This window comes from Amblyomma mixtum, chromosome 1 (assembly GCF_055824585.1).
Source record: "Amblyomma mixtum isolate Tamu chromosome 1, ASM5582458v1, whole genome shotgun sequence".
Lineage (NCBI taxonomy): Eukaryota > Metazoa > Arthropoda > Arachnida > Ixodida > Ixodidae > Amblyomma > Amblyomma mixtum.
Window position 1 is genome coordinate 198,886,592 of NC_143012.1, and position 22,261 is coordinate 198,908,852.

At 46.1% G+C, this 22,261-nt stretch overlaps 1 protein-coding gene across 1 annotated transcript in view; it reads right to left on the minus strand.

Annotated features, from left to right (window-relative positions):
- Window positions 1-11,507: 11,507 nt before the first annotated feature.
- The window catches only part of LOC149370514 (MAM and LDL-receptor class A domain-containing protein 2-like), a 187,835-nt gene continuing 177,081 nt past the window's right edge, over window positions 11,508-22,261 (minus strand). Inside the window, exons 58-63 of the mRNA XM_089577899.1 lie at window positions 20,233-20,418; window positions 19,102-19,233; window positions 16,212-16,355; window positions 13,191-13,305; window positions 12,037-12,092; window positions 11,508-11,786 (exon numbers count right to left, since the gene is read on the minus strand). Coding sequence (XP_089434025.1) covers window positions 11,773-11,786; window positions 12,037-12,092; window positions 13,191-13,305; window positions 16,212-16,355; window positions 19,102-19,233; window positions 20,233-20,418 — 647 coding nt within the window. The 3' untranslated portion in view covers window positions 11,508-11,772. The remainder of the gene's footprint in view (window positions 11,787-12,036; window positions 12,093-13,190; window positions 13,306-16,211; window positions 16,356-19,101; window positions 19,234-20,232; window positions 20,419-22,261) is intronic.

A 22,261-nucleotide genomic window follows, 5' to 3' on the forward strand; every position in this document is an offset into this window, starting at 1 on the left:
CAAGCCGGGTGTTGCGCATTAAAGTCTCCCGTGAAAATGACGGGGTGATTGCCTGCAAGTTTCAGGGTCGCCTGAAAGAGCGGGCCAAAGCTTGCTTTCCGTAACTTTGGGCTGCTATAGACATTCAGCACAAACAGACTGTGGTCAGGTTTCCTAGGCGGAATTAATTCGACTAGCACGTGTGTGACATTTGTGACTGGGGTATCGTGCTGGACAACCGTAATATTTCGTTTGACGAGAGTCGTGACTCCAAGCGTGTCACCCCCCGATGAAAAGGATTGATATCCAGCTAGCTTGCTATTGGTTTATGTCTCTTGTAGTGCGATTAAGTCCGGTCCGTCCCTATTGTGGAGGAATTGTTGGAGTACAGCTCGTTTGCGGTTAAATCCTCGGCAGTTCCACTGCCAGATGGTGTAGTTTAGTTGTGGCGCCATATTGGGCTAGTCTGATACCGCTTCAGAAGAAGCGGGTTTGTGAATTTTGACGGGAAAGAGCCTACTCTCTGCCTCCTGCTGCCAGGTGCCTAAGTTAAGTAATTCCTGCCGGTGTGTGCATAATTCTTCCATGATGGAAGTCATTGTAAGCTGCATTTGAATGAGTGTGTTGGTAGTCTGCGTTTGCGCTTCTTCAATTTTGTGAATGCTGTCGGCTAGCTTTTGGTCTTCGGAGAGGGAACCGCCCGCTTTTCGCTTAGGCGGGGGTGCCCGCGGTGATTCAACATGCATGTCCGCTCCGGCGGAGGTAGAAGGGGTAGGGTTATTGGCGCCAACGGTCATAGGCGGTGACCCAGTCTGCATTTGTTGCTGTTTTAGAGCGGCATTTTCTTTCTTTAGTTCCTCCACCTCGCGAAGTAATTTCCCTACCAGCACTTTCAGGTCTGCTAGCTCAGGGGGGTTGGAGTTAGATTTCTGCGAGGCTTTATCTGCCCAGCCTACCTTTTGCGTGCCGACGGCGTCCTGGTTCAAACCGGGGTTCCGTGGCTGGTGTGAAGGAGTCCTGGATTTGGAGGCGGACCAGCCTCTCTGTTGCAGTCGTGGAAAAGAGCTGGATCGATGTCTATAGTCCGTCCGCCCCCTGCTTTTGGAGCGGCTGCGTCGCTCTTTAGACTACGGCGTCTCTTGGCTATGCTGGGTCAGATGTTGGCGTTCCTGTTCCCAGCGGCGTTTGGTCACAATGTATGGAGTGCGGTAGATCTCGCGGCATTTGTTGCTGCCCAGCTCATGGCCCTTACCGCACAAGGCACACTTAGGCTCACAGGTATGCGTTTCAGGAGGGTTGGCCATGCCGCATCCGCGGCAGCGAGCGTTTTTCGGGTCCGGGCAAACGTCTCTGCGATGTCCGAGTTGTCCGCACAAAGAACACACTTCGTATTTTTTTTTGTATAGGCAGCACCGAATCATGCCACCACCGAAGCTGATCCAACGGGGAACTCTCTCACCGTTGAAGAGAATGAGGACCGTCTGCGACTGCGCACCCATGCGCCGGACACCACATATTGGAGGATTTCTGGGATGCTGAAGGTTCGCTAGGATGACAGCGTCCGATAGATGTTTGGGAACGCCTTGGATCACTCCTTTACCACTGCCGTCCGGCGTGGCGACATACGAGGTGATGGCGATCTTGTTCTCGCCGTAGGTGAGCTCCTGGATGCTTAAGTAGCGTTCCACTCGTGCCGCGGAATGGGTGGCCACCAGTATGGTGTGTTGCTTGAAGTTGAGGAGCATGCAGTCTTCAGAAGATTCCGCCAAGGTTACACCCGCGGCGTCACGAATGAGTTGAAAGATTCCGAGTTGGCCACAGCTCTCGAGTATACGGAGGCCGCCCGATGGCCGGAGTATCACCTTGGTTACGCCCTTGGGTAGGCGAGGTAGGTTCGACGCCACCGATTGTCGAGCAAGTCGTCGGCCAAGCTTTTTCGCAGAGGAGTCGGCAGATTGCCGCATGCTGCCCTGTCCCTGGGCGCAATCGGTTCCATTGTGTGCCGCGGGGTCAGTCCTTCGGCGTTCGTGACCGGATCGTTGAGATTCACCGACGGTGAACCAACCATATTGGTGCGAAACTTCTTCGGGGGCTATATCAGTCCCCTCCACGGTGACTTCCATATCCAATGTTGGACGAAGATCCCACTCAGAAAATGCGGCACAGCCCCGTCAGAGCGGGGTCGCTAGGCCTGGCGTAGGCCTAGCGGGCCGTGCGTACCGGCGAGAGCCGAATCGCAAAAAAGTCCAAACAAACAGGCAAAAAGGGACTTGCCGATGCGTTCGATGGCGTTATCCGAGCTTCGAACACGAAATCCAGGCGAGAGCGGTGTTGAGCGTCGCTGAATTCAGCGGTGGGCATGGGTGAAGCGAGGAGCGTTCGCACGAGCGTCCGATCCACACCACGTCCAGCCTCTAGACACCTCCCGTCTCATCAGAAACGCTGCCTGGAGGGCATTATCGAATCTTTCCGCGACTGTTTTGCCTCGACCTCCAAGGTCAGGCAGACTCCGATCACAAAGCACCGCATTATTGTTGACGCAAACCAGCGACCGTTATGCCAGCCGCCTTATCGTGTCTCTTCGAAGGAACGTGACGCCATTCGCCGGCAAGTTCAAGAAATGCTACAGGACGACGTGATACAGCCGTCGACGAGCCCGTGGGCATCGCCTGTTGTTCTTGTGGCGAAAAAGGATGGGACCCTACGGTTCTGTGTTGATTACAGGCGTCTAAACAAAGTCACCAAAAAGGACGTTTATCCTCTGCCACGGATTGACGACTCCCTGGACCGGCTACGCCACGCCACGTACTTCTCGTCGCTAGATTTACGTAGTGGCTATTGGCAAATCGAAATGGACGAGCGCGACCGGGAAAAGACCGCCTTTATTACACCGGATGGTCTGTACGAATTCCGGGTGCTCCCTTTTGGACTGTGCTCGGCTCCTGCCACCTTCCAGCGGATGATGGACACCGTGCTTGCCGACCTAAAATGGCAGTCCTGCCTCGTGTACCTGGATGACGTCGTCATCTTCTCCGCCACGTTCGAAGAGCACTTGAGGCGCTTGCGTGCCGTGTTCGCCGCCATTCGTTCGGCTGGTCTTTCCCTCAAGCCCGAAAAGTGTCACTTCGCTTTCCAGGAGTTGAATTTTTCTGGGCCACATCGTGAGCGCTAAGGGAGTTAGCCCTGATCCCGATAAGACAGCCGCTGTCGCTGCTTTTCCCATGCCAACCGATAAGCGAAGTGTGCGCCGCTTTCTGGGTCTCTGCGCCTATTATCGGCGTTTTGTGCGGAACTTCTGCCAGATCGCTGAGCCCCTCATACGCCTCACGAAAGATGCCGAACCGTTCTCCTGGGGCCAGGAGCAACAACAAGCCTTCGAAGACATCCGTACTCGTCTGAAAAGTACGCCCATCCTTGGCCACTTCGACGAGTCAGCCGACACTGAACTGCACTCAGACGCCAGCAACATCGGTCTCGGTGCGGTCCTTGTGCAGTGGCAGGATGGTCTTGAACGCGTAATCGCATATGCAAGCCGCATCTTGTAACGCTCGGAGGCGAACTATTCCACCACTGAAAAAGAATGCCTGGCAATTGTGTGGGCAGTGACCAAATTTCGCCCGTACTTATACGGCCGCTCTTTTAGAGTCGTCAGTGATCACCATTCGCTGTGCTGGCTGGCGAACCTCAAAGATCCCTCGGGGCGGCTTGCACGCTGGAGCCTTCACCTTCAAGAGTTCGACGTCACCATCGTTTATAAGTCCGGTAGGAAGCACAGTGATGCCGACTGTCTTTCTCGTGCTCCTGTTGAGGACAACCGAGCTGATACCGACACCGATTTTGTTTTTCTCGGCGCCGTCTCCACGTCCGTCCTCACTCAACACCAAAGAGACGACAGTGAACTAAGGCCTCTCATTGAGTATCTTGAAGGAAGCGCTGAATCTTCACCGCGAATCTTCTCTCGTGGACTGTCGTCGTTCTGTTTGCGCGATGGCGTTCTGTATAAGAAAAACTACCACCCGGCGCAAGCTGTCTATCTGCTCGTCGTACCTGCGGCCTTGCGCGACGAAGTCCTGCAGGCGTGCCATGATGACCCATTTTCTGGTCACCTGGGTTTTTCCCACACTTTGGCGCGGATACGCCAAAAGTACTACTGGCCCAGGGTTGCTGCAGTTGTACAGCGTTACGTCCGAACTTGCCGCGAGTGCCAACGTCGCAAGACACCACCGACTAAGCCAGCCGGACAACTGCAGCCTATTGATCCACCACACGTTCCTTTCTGCCAAGTCGGCATGGATTTACTCGGACCCTTTCCGGAGTCTTCGCTGGGTAACCGGTACATTGTGGTCGCCACCGACTACCTCAGTCGATACTGCGAGACGAAAGCTCTTCCACGTGGAACAGCTGCGGAAATTGCAGCCTTCTTCATGCACAACATCGTGCTTCGTCATGGCGCACCCACGGTCGTTATAACTGACAGAGGGACGGCCTTTACCTCGGCGCTGACAGAGGAAGTTATGCGACTCAACGGCACCAGCCACCGACGAACAACAGCTTATCATCCGCAAACTAATGGACTCACTGAACGACTAAATAAGACGATCGCCGACATGATTTCCATGTATGTCGACGAAGACCATCGCAACTGGGATGCAGTACTCCCTTACGTTACTTTCGCATATAACACTGCCCTGCAAGAGACGACTCACTTCACACCGTTTCGCTTAGTCCATGGTCGCGAAGCCACGACTATGCTCGACGCAATGCTTCTTCCTGATAGTCATATCCGGCATCAACAAGCAAAAGACGCTCACCGTTACAACCATCGCCACAGATTTGTCACTTACCAGCCCGGAGAAAACGTTTGGGTGTGGAGCCCAATCCGCCAACGAGGGCGCTCTGAAAAGCTGCTTCGGCGGTACTTTGGCCCCTATAAAGTGATACGCCAACTCGGCGAGGTAAACTATGAAGTTCTCCCTGAAGGAACTGTTCGTTCCTCTCGACGACCAACGTCCGAAGTTGTGCATGTCGCTCTAATGAAGCCGTACCACGCCCGCTAGCAGCTCACTCGTCTCTACCTGCGGGCGCCGAAGACTAAGGTGTTCAGCGTGCGCGCCCGTCGAGATGGTGGTCGGCCAGAACCGCCTTATGGAATCCCACACTCGCCCTGCTGTCCAACCACAACACGCTGCCGCTTGAATACTCCGTCGGACAGAGTACCCACGCCTCGGTTTCGGAAACGCTCGACGACCGCGTGCTGTTCGCACTGGAAATAGCAAATGCCCCGACTACTGAGAGCTGTCTCTCCCTCCTCGCATACGAGATCAAGACGGCCGAGACAGTGGATTCCGCGCCCGTCGACGATAACTGCTCCATGCACCAGGACTACTGCCCCTCTGCACGGGCACCCCATGAACAGCAGGTGTTCGTGTGCCAAAATCCCGTGCCCGGGGGAGCCGCCGTCGGTCCACACGACCTGCCGCGCCGAGGGCGGCGCTTTCCAGAGGGGGGGAGCAATGCCACATTCCTGGGCACTCTCGTGGCGCCGTCTCCCGGCCGAACTGCCTTCCCCGTTATTCTGGCTAGCCTTAGCCATGGTGGCGGGCAGTGCTTCTTCTTTGTCGTCTCTTCAGTGTGGTCCCTCTCGGGAGTCCGCTGCTGCCTGGCGCTGCACATTAAAACGTGTCCAGGCCGTCCCGACTGTCTCGCCGTGACAATATAGTAACCTGAGTATTCCTAGACTCCATTCCCAGCCATGCACGTCTACTACCGCGCTCTCATTGTACTCGCGTACGAGTTTGAGAGGTAAGTGTGCCTTATATTTACCTCCAAGTTTGTATTCCCGTCTCCAGAAAGGATGTACCAGAATTCTGCGCGTTGCGTTGTCGTCGTGTTTGATGGAAGAAGCTCTCAAATCATGTCTGCCTGCTCTTCTCTGCTCTCGGAGCTGAAACCTGAATGAAATGACGCAAAGAAAAAAAAAAGAAAATTAAAGCCATAAGTGCCGAAGAGCAAAAAGCACGAATACAACTATTTATTTCAGCAAGAGATGTTGTCGGACTTGTTGGCTTGACACTTGTAATGCCATGAGATGTTATGCGCAATGAAAGACGACACTAAGAGAGAAGACGGAACAGGACGAGCGCAAACTAACAACTGGTTTATTCAGAAGTTGACACCTCTAAATATAAGACGATCAGGTACACGGGCGGCGGATTCACCCACAGCATGCCTGGTAGACGCGATAACACCATCATACCGCCATAACAGCGCGATAACACCATCAACTTGTACCTGCCTTCTTAACTGTTTACTTCTGTTTTCAGCCGTTTGTATTCTGTGTTGTATATCTGTTGTTTTCTTTGATGAATCCCCCCCCTATGTAATGCCCGCATTGGGCCTTTAGGGTATTGAAATAAATAAATATACCCTGCACGATAGATCTTAACAAACCTGACTCGCTTCTATACAAAGTAAGAGTCGTATCGCTATACCAGGCATGGCAATGGGCGTGGTGGTCAGCCACCAGCAGATAGGCTCGTGCCCTCCCCCTTTTCCTCTTCAAATCATTCACTCACTCATATACCAGGCATGCTGGTGGGTGTATCCGCCGCGCGTGCACCTGATCGTCTTTTATTTACAGGTGCAAATTGTGAATAAACCAGTTGTTAGTTTGTGCTCGTCCTGTCGTATGTTCTCTCTTCGTGTCGTCTTTTTTTTCCACATAGCCTTTCATCGCATTACAAGTGTCAAGCCAACAAGCCCGACAACATCTCTTGCTGAAATAAGTAGTTGTATTCGCGCTTTTGGCTCTTGGGCACGTGTTGCTTTCATTTTCGTTTTTTTTTGCGTCATTTCTTTCAGGTGTCAGCTTCGAGAGCAGAGGAGAGCAGCCAGACATGATCTGAGAGCTTCTATCAAACACGACGAAAACGCAACGCGCAGAATTCTGGTACATCCTTTCTGGAGACGAGAATACAAACTTGAAGGGGAATCTAAAGCACACTTACCCCACACTCGTACGTGAGTACGATGAGAGCACGGAAGAAGACGTGCATTGCAGGGAGTAGAATTAGGAATATGCAGGTTACTTTATATCTAGTTTTATACTGCCTATCAGAAATGAATTTAGCCCTCCAGCCAATAGTTTTGGTGTGAAAATTAAACTACGTGCGGAAGTGTTAGCTTGAAGCCCATGAAGCTGCTTCTATTCTCTGATTCCTCTTGCAAACACTGACTTCAGTTTTAAATGTTGAATTGGCAGTGATAGTACAAAATATTTCGTTTACTTCAAAGGGAATGGCGAACCGCTCATCTGACTTATAGTAGAATGGTGATGTGCGGTGAATGTACTGTGCTGAAGAAAGACATAGTGAGGCATTCGAAACTTGGGTCAATCTCCTTGCTTCAAAAGGCGTCTAACCTAGTTCGTTCATTTTATGGAAACGCGACAGGCTTGAATGTCTTCTTTTTTATCAGTGCTGGCCGTTGAAGTACAGCGGTCTCGCAACCGAATTGTACGCGTACGTACTGCAATGTTTGTCAACACTATCCGGGAAAACACTCAGGTGGCGTTAAAAGTTCGGCTAAGGAGTATGTATTACAAGAAACGGGGCGAACCAGTTGAAACGTTAAGGAAATATCGTAGAGCAGGTGCTTTATTCCTTATTCGTGACACGTTGGTTCATTGCTGATTTCTAAATTCTTTTCCTGCTTCATTTCTTCAGCGCTGTAAATCTTCAGACATGTCGGAGGTTTGTCGTTTGTGATTACACGGGGTTTAACATCCCTAAGCGACTCAGGCTATGAGTGACTCTGTAGTGAAGTGCTCCGAAAATTTAGGCCACCTGGGGTTCTCCAACATGCACTGAAATCGCACAGTACAGGGTCTTATAGAATTTCGCCTCCACCGAAATTCGGTCGCCGAGGCCGGGATCGAACCCGCGTCTTTCGTGTAAGCAGCCGTATGCGATAACCTCCACCGCGGCAGCTAGACATGTGGAAGGATAACAATGTTTATGCTGGCAGCATCGTTTACTACGTAGCCTCTGATGAAACAAGCCATGAATATTTCGCAGGAGACCGCTGCATCTCGGTATCACCAAGCCAAATTTTTTATGTGATGGGAAAGCGTTCGTTAGTGTTCCTATTATTACCATGTGGCGTCTAGTCGAGTTACTGTTATGATGGACATCGCTCCACCAATCGCGCCGCCAATCGCACCGCCGACCGCGCTGCCGATCGCGCTGTTGAAAGAGTCGCAACTATGCCCGCTCGGCTTAAAACTTGCAAACGGAAGGGAATATTTTGATTTTGACGAGAGATTTACGTTACGGCACGAGACGTGCGTTTCCTGTTGTCAGGAACGACTGTACCGAGATGGCTAACTTGCCGGTCTGAAATCTTTTTTCCTTTTTTTTTCAAGCAAAATACTGGGACCGCTGCATTCGTAGCGCCTAAAGCACTTTATTGACGGCTTCCCAGTGATACCATTGGCTCACGCAGCTTGTCCAATAGTGCAATGTAGCCAGTTCCGTCTCAGTGCGCCTCCAGAGAACCCAACCAAGTTCCCGAGTCGCTTGCATAGTCCAGCGTGAGAAGCATGCTCATTCCGCTTCTCGAAGGTACACGGTGGGGCTGTTTTTTGCAGATGGATACGAAGGAATGATCACTCAAAATTCAAAGAGGCAAAATTCTAGAGTCCCGAGCATTTAACCAGTCAGTGCACGTAAAGAAGCCCAGGTAGTCGATTTTCGGAGCCCTTCATTAGGGCGTCCCTCATAGCCTGAGTCACTTTAAGATGACAAACCCCCATAAACCATAAAATTTTATGATTTAATTCAATCAAAGCGCAGCTCCGCAGTCCTGGCAGAAAATATTCTGCCTACGTTGTGTTTGACCGGTGCAATTTTGAAGTTTTTCGAAGTGGCTTGATAAGAAATATTTTTATTTTGCAAATGAAAACGCCGGTTTCAAGTTCGGCCGTTTAGTACCTTTAGCATGAGACCTTTTAACCAATAGAAATAAAAGTATAAATCTCTAAAACGTACTTTATTCCCTCCTGGCGGATTCTTCAGCTTCATCTGTCTCGTGATGTTCCAGAGCCTCTGTTTGGTTTACGTTGACGGGGTTTAACATCCCAAAGCGGTTCACGCTATGAGGGACGCTGTAGTGAAGGTCTCTTGAAATTTCGACCACCTGGGATTCTGTAACGCGCACCGACATCGCGGAGCGCACGGGCCGGTAGCATTTCGGGTTTATCGAAATGCGACCGGCGTGGTCGGGATAAGACCCGCGTTTTTCGGGTCAGCAGCCGAGCACCATAACCACTGAGCCATCGCAGTGGCTTCTCATAAATATATCTCGAATGTTATTGCTTATCACCAGCATTCTTTAGTTCGGAAATTTCTCTTTCCTTCTATCCTCAACGCTGACATGACTTCCCCCTCCCAAATATCATTCCGGCGCCAAATATCATGCCAAAACCTCCGCCCCGACACTACATGTATGCGCTACAAATTGAACGCCTATTCCGACATTCTCCTAGAGTTGCAATGCGACAGGATGTAGACAACATATGTCAATGCAACAAGCAGCCAGGGCAGCAAATAATGATAGAATCCGCTCGCAGCCGGTACACTTGGGCGTCCCTTACGTTTTGCAGGTACCCACACCATGGTTCGGTTTATTGGTTTATTGTGGTTTAACGTCCCAAAGTGACTCAGGCTGTGAGGGACGCCGTATTGAAGTTCTCCGGAAATTTCAACCACCTGGGGTTCTTTAACGTGCGCTGACATCGCAGTACACGGACCTCTAGAATTTCGCCTCGATCGAAATTCGACCACCGCGGCCGGGATCGAACCAGCATCCTTCTGGCCAGCAGCCAAGTGCCGTAACCACTGAGTCACCACGGCGGGGTAATAACCACACCACGAGGAGCAAGCGTTGCAAACATTAAAGGGATACTGAATTAAACTTTTGGAGCTGCTCTTTACATGTACACAAGAGCTTGACTGCTAAAATTGATAAATGCGACAAGCCTTTTAGTCAAAAAAGGCGTAAAGCACCTTTTTTTTTTGCGACTTATTGCTGCATGGCTGCACCTGGCGGCCGCTTGTGGAAGCTGTGCCAGAACTTGTGGAAGTTGCGCTTGTGGAAGAAACTAGCCGTCATAACGCCCACTGCTCCCGCAGGAGCACGATTGCCATCGCTACTCGCGGGTTTTGCCAGTTTTGCGTCGGCAGCGTCGGAGGTTGGGAGCTTTATCGCTTTGTCTACCGACATCGCGCTTCGAGTGAAGCGACCGGTTGCCTGTCAGACGGGGGTGACATGACGTCACGCTCTTCAACTCGCGCCGGCCTCGAGGGCTTGGCGTACGCTGATAAAACATCGAAAGTAGTACGATCCGTTGAAAAATATTTATAGTGACTACTAGATTTCAGCGAAATCACATTCCGAGAATCTATTTTCAACGTCTTTGTTCAATTTTAAGATTTTGCTTCGTACCCGTTTAAAATATGAGCGGTGGTTTTATCATGAACTTTTGCTGGCGTCAACGGCGTCGCTACAGGCGGAAAGGATTAGGTTCTGGTGTTAGAGAATTACACTTCGTACGAAAACAACCTATGTCACGTGGTTGTGAGGTATTCGTCATTATTATAGAACTACGAGAACGCTTGTGTTCGCTAAATACGCATTCGTTCGTTTGGTTTCTGTTCAGCCAAGGCATAAATACAAGCGCATAGCCAAGCCTACTTTAAATCAACTACTAGAGCAATTCTAATCCACACAGCTCCAACTTTCATTACAAACGACTGCCAATATTTACTATGGTACTCGTTAGCTATGATTATATAAATCTAGGTTTCAAGACTTAATGTACTGAATCGTCACTTTTTTGCCTTAAAATATTACTGGTACTAAAAATTTTTTCCCGGTGCCTACTGAAATGCGTTCGTGTTTTCTCTTGATTGACCTCATTGCCTGATACTTTTTTTTCCGTATAATGTCATGTTTAATCAGATTCATTTTTCAAAAAGTTGTTTTTTCTTGATATGCAATATATTACTGATTATATACATGGTTACTTTGTTGCGGGCCTTGTTTTATGAGTGAGCTAATGCATGCATAGCATTTTATATTGTTTAATTTTTCTTCATTAGTCATTCCCTACTGCATTGTTGGTGGTTTTATGGCCTCTGTCAAGCTGTCGGTAATAGCTTTCTGCCTGTAAACCCGCCAGAATCTTTCTGAAATGAAGCAATATACTCTTGAGAAGACGGCATTCATGTGGCTATGGCTATGGAGGTGAAGGTAAGACAGAAAATTACATATTTTCAAGATCTTCTGAGTCTCTCAAGATCACTTCTTTTCTGTTGTCATGAATAGTGCCTTAAGGACGGTTAGAACGATGACTATTTCCAGACGAAAAGACAGTGTTGTGCAGCAAAGGTTTCTTAAGAGCACATATGGCTGGGCATTCTAGGAATGTCTTTAAAATTCTGTATATTGATTCTTTTTTCACAAGCCTCTACAAACATCATCAGCATTTATTTATACTTGGAAATGGTGCCTCCCTGTCTGCGTAAAATTTCAAGCGTACAGCCTCCGTCCAGGTTGGTGAAAGGCAGACATTTTTTTTTTTTTACAATTGGCACACATGAAGCACATGCTATGAGTAACTGTCTGGAAATAAATTAGAAGTCTTCCGTATGACCGCCCTTCCTGATTCAGTGAGTAGAAAAAGTGTCGCACATTGGTAACAGCGCCAAAGAGCTGTAGCAGAGGCCTGGCACGTCAGTTGAAGAGTCCTAGAAAAAAAAAGAAGAGAATGTGGTATCAGCTAACAATAGAAAAGGAACTATTGTTTGTTGTGAGGGTAAACCGTATCACAAAAGAAAAGTAATGCCAAAGTTGTCACGTGTCCCAGTTATTTAATATACTAGCCCCCTGTTCGCTTCTTGTGCTCCTGTTCAACATGAAGGACATACACAAACACTATCTAATGACACAGATATGCTTCAACAACTTGTTCTAAAAGCCCACAATATTTTTACTTACTCGTTCGGTCGGTTGAGGCATCGTACGAAGGGTTGTCGAGAAACACTGGTGAGTTCCTGAAGAAAAGAAAAAAGCGTTTAATTTACAGGGAGAAAAATATAAGTCCCTACACTTAAAGCCACGGCTGGACATACTGTTTACGAGAAGGCGAATGAAACAAACCTAGACTTAAACACACAAGATGAATATGGGCTGGAGTGTTCCACTGTTTAAAGTTTAAATTGACGCATTACGCACTTTCCGAGAAATTATTGTTCTTTCCGCAAATAATTAAACGCGAACCAGAAAACTTAAATAACATAAAAAAACCACATCAGTTTCTTGAGAGGAAACACCAGCGAGGTTGATTACCACTTCTAAAGGACAGCTTGGCCCTTCGAAGTGAAATTCACATGCGCTAGTGTTGAGCTCCCCCCGGCTTAGGTATCAAGATTTTGCTGTTCGTGTTCAAATTGCCTTGTTCGCGTTTATCTGTTACTGATAGCCCACTCCTGTGTGCAGTTTCCACGGCGAAAAATTATAGAGACGAATAGCTTTGGGGGCTTCCACGGCTAGTAATATAACCTCAGGGCGCTATTATCGTTCTTTTTATCTGGCTACATTTCTTTAGAACTGTCTACCTCGGTGATAAGAAGTTTGATATATACATTCGTGCAGCGTATGCATTACTTCCCTCCCATTGTCCGCCAATCATTTTCGTCAGTTTTTTTGGGGCACCGAAGGTAAGGAATATTTCTCGTCAACAAAAGGTCTCTCCATGCTCCTTCGTAGAAGTTTGTATATCTGCGTCAAGACGTGATAAGCTTGAATGGCTATATTCAGACTTCCTTACTAATAATATCTATGACGTTTATTTAAGTGGGGCATTCGAACTTCTTGTTTGAAGTACGCTCAAGCCTGTGGCCAGCTGCCATGCTCCGCTTGGCGTCTCGGCGGTCTACTTTTTCATCGATGTGCGCAAAAGCCGCAATATCTCAAGAAAAAAAACATATAACGCCGATAATCCAATATGGCCGCCTTATTACCGAGGTCAGGTAGTGCAGTGCACCCGCGGAGGCGTTTTCCATGCGCATGTTTTTGTATTTCTTACAAATTTTTCTCAAGAAAAAATAGCTGCGAATGTTGGTGAAACTTTCGTAATAGTGTTTACTCACTGAGACTGAGACACTCGTCGTCGTTTCACGAAGACAATTGCAAGCACGACTGCGAGCACGATGACCACCAAAACAATAACGATGCCCGTCACGATGTTGCCATTAGATGAAGGCCCTGTGAAAACGAAAGGGAACGCATTTGTAAAGGTAGGAAATGCACAGTATTTCAAATCCGTCATTGGTTATTGCAATACTATTCAGTGAAGACAAGGGTGGAGATAAATTTTTCACTGTAGTCCTTATGGGCACCGAACATAAAACGGGACAAGTGCCAAAATCTTTATAAGGTCCATGCTTATAAAAAATAAATTTCATTTGAAGAAAATTGCGCGATAACATTACGTAAGTCATGTGATTGAAATAAGAAAACATGAAATATGGAATAGAGTACGGGACAAGTGCTAGAATTTAGAATGATTGCTTCATGAAATGAGTGAAATTATGCATAACATAACAAGCGGTGAAATGCACAATATTCCGCATGTGTTCGAAAATTCCGAAAAAGGAAGTTGTGGGTGTCTTTTACCACTACAGCAACCACTTCCATGTTGGCGAACACTCGATCATAAGCATCTGTGGTATTTAGAATATCAAGCACAATTTCTATTACGCGTGTGCAGCCATAAATAAGGACGTGCTAAAATATGTGAACATGAAGAAGATTTTTACAATCTTAGTTACTAACTCTGTATGTGGAAGTGTGCGTAAGGCTGCTTTGTTTCTCCAAATGGCTAAAAATGGCAAAGATTGAAAGAGTGGTATTTCTGACGGTTCTCACCAAGTTCAATGAAAAAGTTTCTTCAGAGAGCAATTACTACTCGTGTACACCAAATACCCTGGCAATGGCCAAAGTACAAAAGTGTGCGCAATGTTCTCTTTCATATATTTTATGGGCACCTGTGTTACAAACAAGTAAACTAAGGAAGCTGTGTAACTCTTGGGGCAGATTTACGTGGTTTGTGGGGGAGAAAATTATCTGTTTAATAGCTTCTCAAAACTGCAAGTAATTTAAAGAAAGTTTTAGACTCGTGGTTCTGGGAATGTAAAAACGACAAAAGCGCTGTCTTAAAAAAGCTCTGGGAGTACAAACAAATATCCACATTGTAGCCGACCTAAATATAAAATAACATTTACCTATCGCAAGACTATGTTCACTGTTACGGGAGATACAGGAGCGTAAATTGCTGGGCTAGTTAGTTCATAATGTTGTCAGGGTGGAACCAGCGGAACACAGACGCAGGACAAGAAAAAGGAGGTACACACACCACACCGCTGTACTTGCAACTGATTTATTTCCAAGAAAACCTCACCATTTAAATGTTTCCCTGTGCAAGCGCACACTCTCGACGATGGGAACGACTGTATTAAGATAAAAGAAAGTTATATTCTTTATCCGTGATAAAAACCGAGGGATCGCTGACACACATCTCCTTGTTTTTCCTGATGAAAAACGCTTCAGGAATTTCACGCTCACGTCTTGTTCTCCCCCGACCGATAATGCTCGTGCAGTGAAGCAAAGGAGAACATCCTTTGCATACCTTAACATGCAAGGCTAAATTGCTTCCAGTGCCTGAATTGAACGTTGTCCGGTGCTGCCTCAGACGTTCATTGATGTACCATCCGGTTTGCCCGATGTAGGGTTTTTCCACAGGACGATGGGATGCAGTACACCACCCCTACTTCACAAAAAGTGAACCTCGTCTGGTGTTTGGTTTGATTTGTAATAACAGGTCTAGCGAGAAGCAAATAAATGATTACGGGCTGCCCTGCTGCAAAGATGTGCATGTCTTTCTTTAGGGACAGTTGAATAGTTATTTTCATTCCTTCTCATTGAGCATAGGTGCAGGTTTTCTTTAAGGACGCCAAGATGCAAGCGATAAGTGGGGATGTATTTTGAGGCGAACAGTACATAGGTTCATGAATCCTAGTACGAAACTAGAGAGCTTGGTCTCTAAGTTTAGCCTTGAGGCAGGATATTTCAGTTGTGTGCGCATTCTATTTAAGCGCTCTTCTATTCAATGGAACGCGCAGACACAAATTCTTCTAGCTTCACTACTTCCCATGAAAACCATGACGCGATTAGTGCCAGAGCCACAACAGTTTTTCTTGTCTTACGAACATGTGTCCTGGAAAAGTTACAGAGTAGACTTGCAATAAAAGCTATCCCGTTCCTTCATGTTCATCTTGTTTGAGACCACACTTTAGTAACGTGGTTATTTTGACCTCTAATTCTCATTTGGGCTTGTTAAACTGCCCTCATTCCCATCATAATGAGACCTATGCACTCCGCATCATGAAAGCGAGTATTAAAAAATAGAAATATCAAAACTCTTTGTCGCTTTATTTATAGGGGTGTCGATGCAAAAATTCACAGGGACAACTAATTAAATTATATGTAGACTATGTGTTGGCAATCCGATATCATTAGAAACAACTGGTGCCTTTACCGGAAATCACGTGACTTCCGGTCCGGTTACGCCAATTCTCTCCAGTCGAGGAGAATCGTCCGGTATGATAATGTCACTTCCTTCTAACTAATCAGTGAATTTTATGGCTATTTTATGATACTTATATTTCTGCCTCACGCTTCCGATTCTCTCGCTTTAATTAAACAGGCTGCTAAAACGAACTGCAAAATTGCGCAAATAAAATTTATTTTGCAAAGAGCGAAAGCAATATCTCGCAGGCAGTACTCCTGCAAGACATCCTCTCAAATCAGATGTCTCGTTCTATACATAACTTGAATTACTCGTGCTCAAGCGTTGAACTATCTTTTGCTCCTATTTTACGCTACAGTAGCGCATTTGCCCCGCAGTGGGCGTAGTCAGGCTGATGATGATGATGATAATGATGAACGACTGAAGAGCAGAAAGATTTTACGTTGTTTTTCTTGGCTCCCGCTGTTCGCGAAAATATTTCACAGAGGCTGATCTCTCACCAGCCCCAAAGAAGTACTGTGCCTATAAAGGATGCATATTATTTTTTAATTTCACAAAAAAAAAAACATTCTCGCAACCTTACCTGCTACAACCTCCTCCACTTTTCCTACGTCTGGCAGCTCACAGCGACGGCCTTTGTAGCCATCTTTGCAGTCGCAGCTGGGGTAAGGCGCTCGTGGCGTCCACCCGCATATGGCGTCGTTACGACAGAAGAAACGTGGGCACACTGGGAAAATGAAAACAGTAAAATTGAATATCATTCCAGAATCCGGCAGCCGTTCGTCCTACCGAATAGAATAATGTGGTGGGTTCAACAGTACGAGCAAGACAGAGTGTAACGAGTTTTAAAGTATTTTGCGCCCTTAGAGCTGCTAATCTGCGACCTTCTCAGCGGCAAAACAGCAGCTGTGACTGCCGCGCCTATCCTCATTCAAAAACGATATAATTTTTTTAATTCACGACAACACTTCAGAGACTAGAACTAGCTATATGATTGGATTACGCACGCAGAACATAAAGATAAAACATGGAACATGCCGGTCTGCTCAAATTTCCATCCTCCGTACGGGGACTCTTCGATTGAAGGTTTGAGAAGTAAATTCGAACTTAAGCGGACATGTTTACAGTGAGGCGCCTCGTGCGTTATAAATACAGCCCTGTGACGCACTGAGAGAGAGGCTACGGTGGTGACAGCTTGAGTTTGGGCTAATTTTTACCTGACATTTACCATCTGCAGTTGTGGATCCTGTATGAATACTACAACAGAATCAGAACCCATAAATTCAAGTTCAATACGAACTAGGTAATGAACAGATTGGGCAGGCACCCTTTATTTCGCTACATCAGCCAATTCCGCAGACACTCTGCATCCTTGAGTCGGCATACGGGAAATAAAAACATCTGCTGACGTTTAAAAATTTGCGCAGACACAGCTCGGAATGCACGACTACTGAGAACATGCCGCTACACACCCTTAAAACCTGAAAAAAAAGTGACCATCGCCCGCAACGCATTCTTCGTGCAACCGGTTGAAACCCCAGTGCCCCTGTGTGCATTTGAACTCTCGGCGGTCGCATCAGCTGAATGAGTTCGAGCCTATCATTCACTGCACGAGATAGAGACTCATCGCCAGCCAACGCTGAATGCAACTGCACCCAAAGCTAGATTTTTAACATTCCAGCCCTGCGCTATACACATATAAATCAGAGCACCCTATCTTGTTCAGAAAACAATCAATATCTATAACGACAGGCCGCGGTCATTAGTCGTTCCGATTTCTAAGCCCAACTCACCAGACTGCTACATTTTCATTCTCCCTTAATGTATTGAAGCTTCTAGAGGAACATCCGTGCCTGGGATGGCACTCTGCTCCAAGCCTCCTCAACAAACTGCAGATCGAGAACTTACATCCTTTTCAAATGCTCAATGCATCTCTATTCCTATTCTGATAAAAAAGACATATTTCGGCCAATGAAGATATTAAAACGCACTCGTGAGAGACCTGAAACTTAACACAAAGACATTAATTCACAGTTTATTAATCCGAAAGCATTTCTAGGCCATGTCGACGATGTCGTGTCACCAAACCGTGTCATCACAACGTGCCCGTGGTCGAAATTTCCGGAGCCTTTCACTACAGCGTCCCTCATAGCCTGAGTTGCTTTGGGACGTTAAACCCCAATAAACCAATAAAACGTGCCCGTAGCGATTGTGTACATCCTGAGAAGAGGTAACATCAAAGGAATAGTTGTGATCAATAGAGGACGGTGTGACGATGACGTGCGAAAAATTTCATGTTAGTAGGATAATTAGTTAATTAATTAGAGTTAATAATGTAAAAAACCATCGAAATAGCGAGGACGTCGATATAATGGGTACATGGGAGACCAGCCGTGGACGGAAAAATAGTGAAAAAATAAGGAATGAAGTGGAAATAAAGTTTGATGTGGACGGAAATGTGCTTTATGAGCAATAAATAATTGAACAAAAAAGCTTGATTGATATAGATGAATTAGTTTAATAATTAGAAGCAAAAGTCAATGGACGGCACAACAGGCTGGACTGGTATATGATGAGTGAGCGGGAAAGCAACCATGGCGCCAAATTTAGAAGAGAAGCAAAGAAAATCAGAGAGAAGCAAAAAGAGGCAGAAAGGGACGACGAATGCCGAGGACGCATCAATGCTTATTCAATCCTCCAATGCGGATAGCCGCAGTGATATCTAACGTTTTTCTTAATCAAATTCGTTTAATTCTCTTCAAAAATTTTTAACAGCATTTTATGACTTGAAAACTTCCCTTCATCACGGTTTTCTTTCCCCAAGCTCAGACACTCCCTTAGGGAATATCTGAAATCCAAGTTTTTTGCTTGATCTTCCTGCGCTCTGAGCGAACAACCGGCGAAGATTTTTGTCCGTTCTCAGCTCGCTTCTCTCTTCTTCCGAAAACGAAAAGTGTTGAAAATTGTGTTTTTTTTACATATTCATCAATTTAAATTTTGGCCTGTCTTTTTTCATATATTTTTTCTTTCGACTTACTCTAAGGTATGCAGTACTTGTGAAACAAATGTTCATATCAACGGCAATGTAAAGTCGCGTGAGATTTCGAACATGAAATAGGGCAACATAGCGGCCTTGGTAGAGTAAAAAATACTCATCATTTGTATCTGTTTCGTATTGTCTCCTTTGCCCTCCCTATTTGGTCGCTTTACCTTCAGAATCTTTAGTCCCGAGCTCACGACGCAATGTACTCTACACTGAAGCAGAACATTGTATGAACCCCACGCATTTAAAGTGCAACTCACGTTTTACTTTCGCATATTCATTAAAGAGTGTAACCTTAATGAGTACTGTGCATGCAATTCTCTTCTATAATATCAAAAAACACCTGGCCTGCAGCGTTGAGCATTCGACTATTGTTTGACAATCAATGAAGCCCTTGCTCAAAATTCCGTGGCAATAAGTGCTTGCTTACCGCGGCACAGCGCCTCATCTGCTCCATCAGAGCAGTCTTCGCGTCCATCGCAGAGCAAAGAACGTGGAAGACAGGCACTCGGTGAGCGACTGGCACAGAAGAACTCGTCTTCCTTGCAGAGGGATATGCTTCCTGGAATCAAAACCGAAGTCAGCTGATTCAGCTTGTGAACATTTAAAATTGAAATGCGCAAAATCTGTATACGTAGTTGAACTTTTAAATGAATAGAAATCAGGCCAGCGAACGCGAACTGCGATAATACTGTTGTTATTTCGGTTTCATAAGGCATGTTTTCAAAACGTGGTAGTGAAGTAGCTTTAAAACCATGGAATTTTTGGACTTCAAGTCCTTCAGATGCTCCAGTAACTGAAGACCGATGTGTTTGTCTTCAATATCCAGTTAAGTTCTCTTTTCTGCTCACGAATCGGCATAGGGACCGTCTAGAAGATGTCAGTGATCACTACCAAGGCAGCCAAAAATCGTTTAGCAGTTTGCGTTGATGCTATTTTGAATGGTTTTTGTGAAATAGCCAAAGAATTTTCGGATTACTTTCGTTGCTGAGTATGTGTCTTTCACTTCCAGCTTCCGACATGTAAACAATAAAAAAGCAATGGTGTTAATCTAAAGTTGATCAAACGGAAAACTTAAAAGTACTTAAGAAAAGGAAACTGCTAAGGAATCAAAGTACACATTGTCCCAATGAAATTAGCGCACTCAAAGGTGCGCTAAGGGGGAATGACGGATGGAGGGGAGGGTGGTCGAGGTGCGTACTCTCGCTCTAATGAACAATAAATATTCTACTACAGAAATATATCGGCTGATATTTTCGGACAACTAAGAGGTGTCCGTGAACCCACCCTAAACCTGATAATTCCTTTCTCGAAATACTTCACAACGAACTTAATAACCCCGAATAATATTTTTCTGGCATAACCCAATCATAACCATCACCTAATATGCTAATGCTTTTGAGAGGGACATCTCTTTGCCGGAGATTGTTAAACTTAAATTTCTTACTGAAGCGCAGAGCGCACAGCTACTTTTTCAGGGTACAGTTCAAGCTAGATAGTAGCAGGTAAATATTCGAATCTTAAATGACGTATCCAGAGCTAACTGGACAGGTTCTCGTACCGCAGTTTTCATCAAGACCATTGGGACAGTCACGAATGCCGTCGCAGAGCAGCACTGCTGGAATGCAGGTGCTGTCGTCTCGGCAGTTGAAGTAGCCTCGATTACAGTGAAGTGGAGTCTTTGTTGGTGGTGCGCCTGTGGTCGTCTCCGATGGAACCTCATCCGTAGGCCATGGTTCTTCTGAAATAAAAGATCAGCCGGTAAAGGGGCGTTTCGACTGAGATCAGTCGTAAAGATGTCACTCCTATTTGCATTATTTGGGACAAAAAAAAACTCCTCGCGGCCAACTTGAGGAGCTTAGAGTTTCTTATTTAATGTTCCAAGTATGTCAGAAATGTTTAAGTGTCAGTCATCGAAATGTACATACCGAAAATGTACAACCGAAAAGTTTATTTACAGTTTCTAAGGGGCGGGGTGTCCTTTCATATTCCCCACAAGCATTTTTCGGCTTATCAACTAATAAGAGACGCGTTCACAACAAGATACGTCTGAACTGCTCAAATTGAATATTATGAGCGAAATTTTAATCTGGGTTCTAACTGCTGCTAAACTACCGCGGCGGAAGTTAGCAGGAATTATTATTATTATTATTATTCCCACTAACCTTTGAAACGGTGGTTTGGCAGCTTATTATTTTGGCTGCCGAGCCCAATGGGGGCATTGAATCGCGGCCGCCGCAGTCGAGTTTTGATGGAAACAGATGTAACCTCATGGGGCACCTATCGGGCGTATGGGCATGGTATAAGGGCGCGGTAAAACCCCCAGGAGTATGAATTCGTCTGAAGTTCTGAAAAAAGCTGCCGCTCGCAGCCCATGCACAACTTAGGGACGCTAAGCGTCGCAAACTAAAAATACGAATATGTGGAAACGAAAGAAGCTTTAATTATACCTCGCTCATCAAAAGGGCGAATCTACTAACCTAAATAGTGAAATATAGCATTATTTCGTGGTAAATTATAACCAGGAGAGAGGACTTAATTCCACAAACAAGTTCAAATTCTTTTCCAAAGGGAAATTCAATATTATAATAATGTGTGTAACACAAACTCGGGAGGCAAGCATTGCTTCAGTGGTCAAAACACCCCGTCTGGTGAGAAAGGTAACGTTTAGAGGTGAGCCATATACAAACAACCGACGCTTATAAATTTACCACTGAATATTGTCCCTAGCGAGTGTACATTACAGGAATATATGTGCTGTCATGAACGAATGTGATTCCCAGTAAGCATTCTAATGTAGCCATAGAAAATTTGCTTGCTACTGTAGTACGGAAATGGGTTAGTTGATTATCCACGAGGAAGGTTCTACAGCGGAAAAGGCAATCGTTTACATGTGATTAACAGAGACAAGCGATTGTGTGTCTCTGTTCTCGTGTTGTTTCTTTGGTTTAGAGGTGCAAAGTTCTTCCCACTAGTTATGGCCTTTAGTGGTGCCTTTTCTTTTCTGATAATAATGAGGTGTGTTCGTGATAACTAACTGGTAATATTTTTTGTCTCAATATTTCCCTCCATCCATATATCTTTTCAGAAAGTTTAGAATATGCCATATTCAGTTCTCCCTGAATTTAAGCAGCGTCGCTTACGTCGTGACGGGGAGTCGTGTAGCCCGCGGTGGTGCCGTCTAAATTCAGTATAGATCAGGAAGGAGACGTTCGTTGTTCACAAGTCTTAGAGATTAGGTGATCAGCAGTTGCAAAGGATTGTACCCTACGACACGTTTCGTGACCTAAGGGCATGAAGTTCGTGTAGCTACCCCTTACTTATCATAGCCGGGATCATATATGTCATCGGCAGCAACAACGCAGAATACTGACATTGGGCATAGGCAAATGCTGCCACAAGGTACAGGTAAACATGGTCGATGCTGTGCGTAGGACAAGCTTGGCGGTTTAGTTTTATTTAATGAACTGAATGTGAAGGTCGTCCAAACACCAGCACTAGACTAATATGCTCTCGTTGTATTTAGTAAAACGTGAAACTAGAGATGTTGACGGGTAATGACGTCAGCCATTTAAAAACAATCTCAGCGC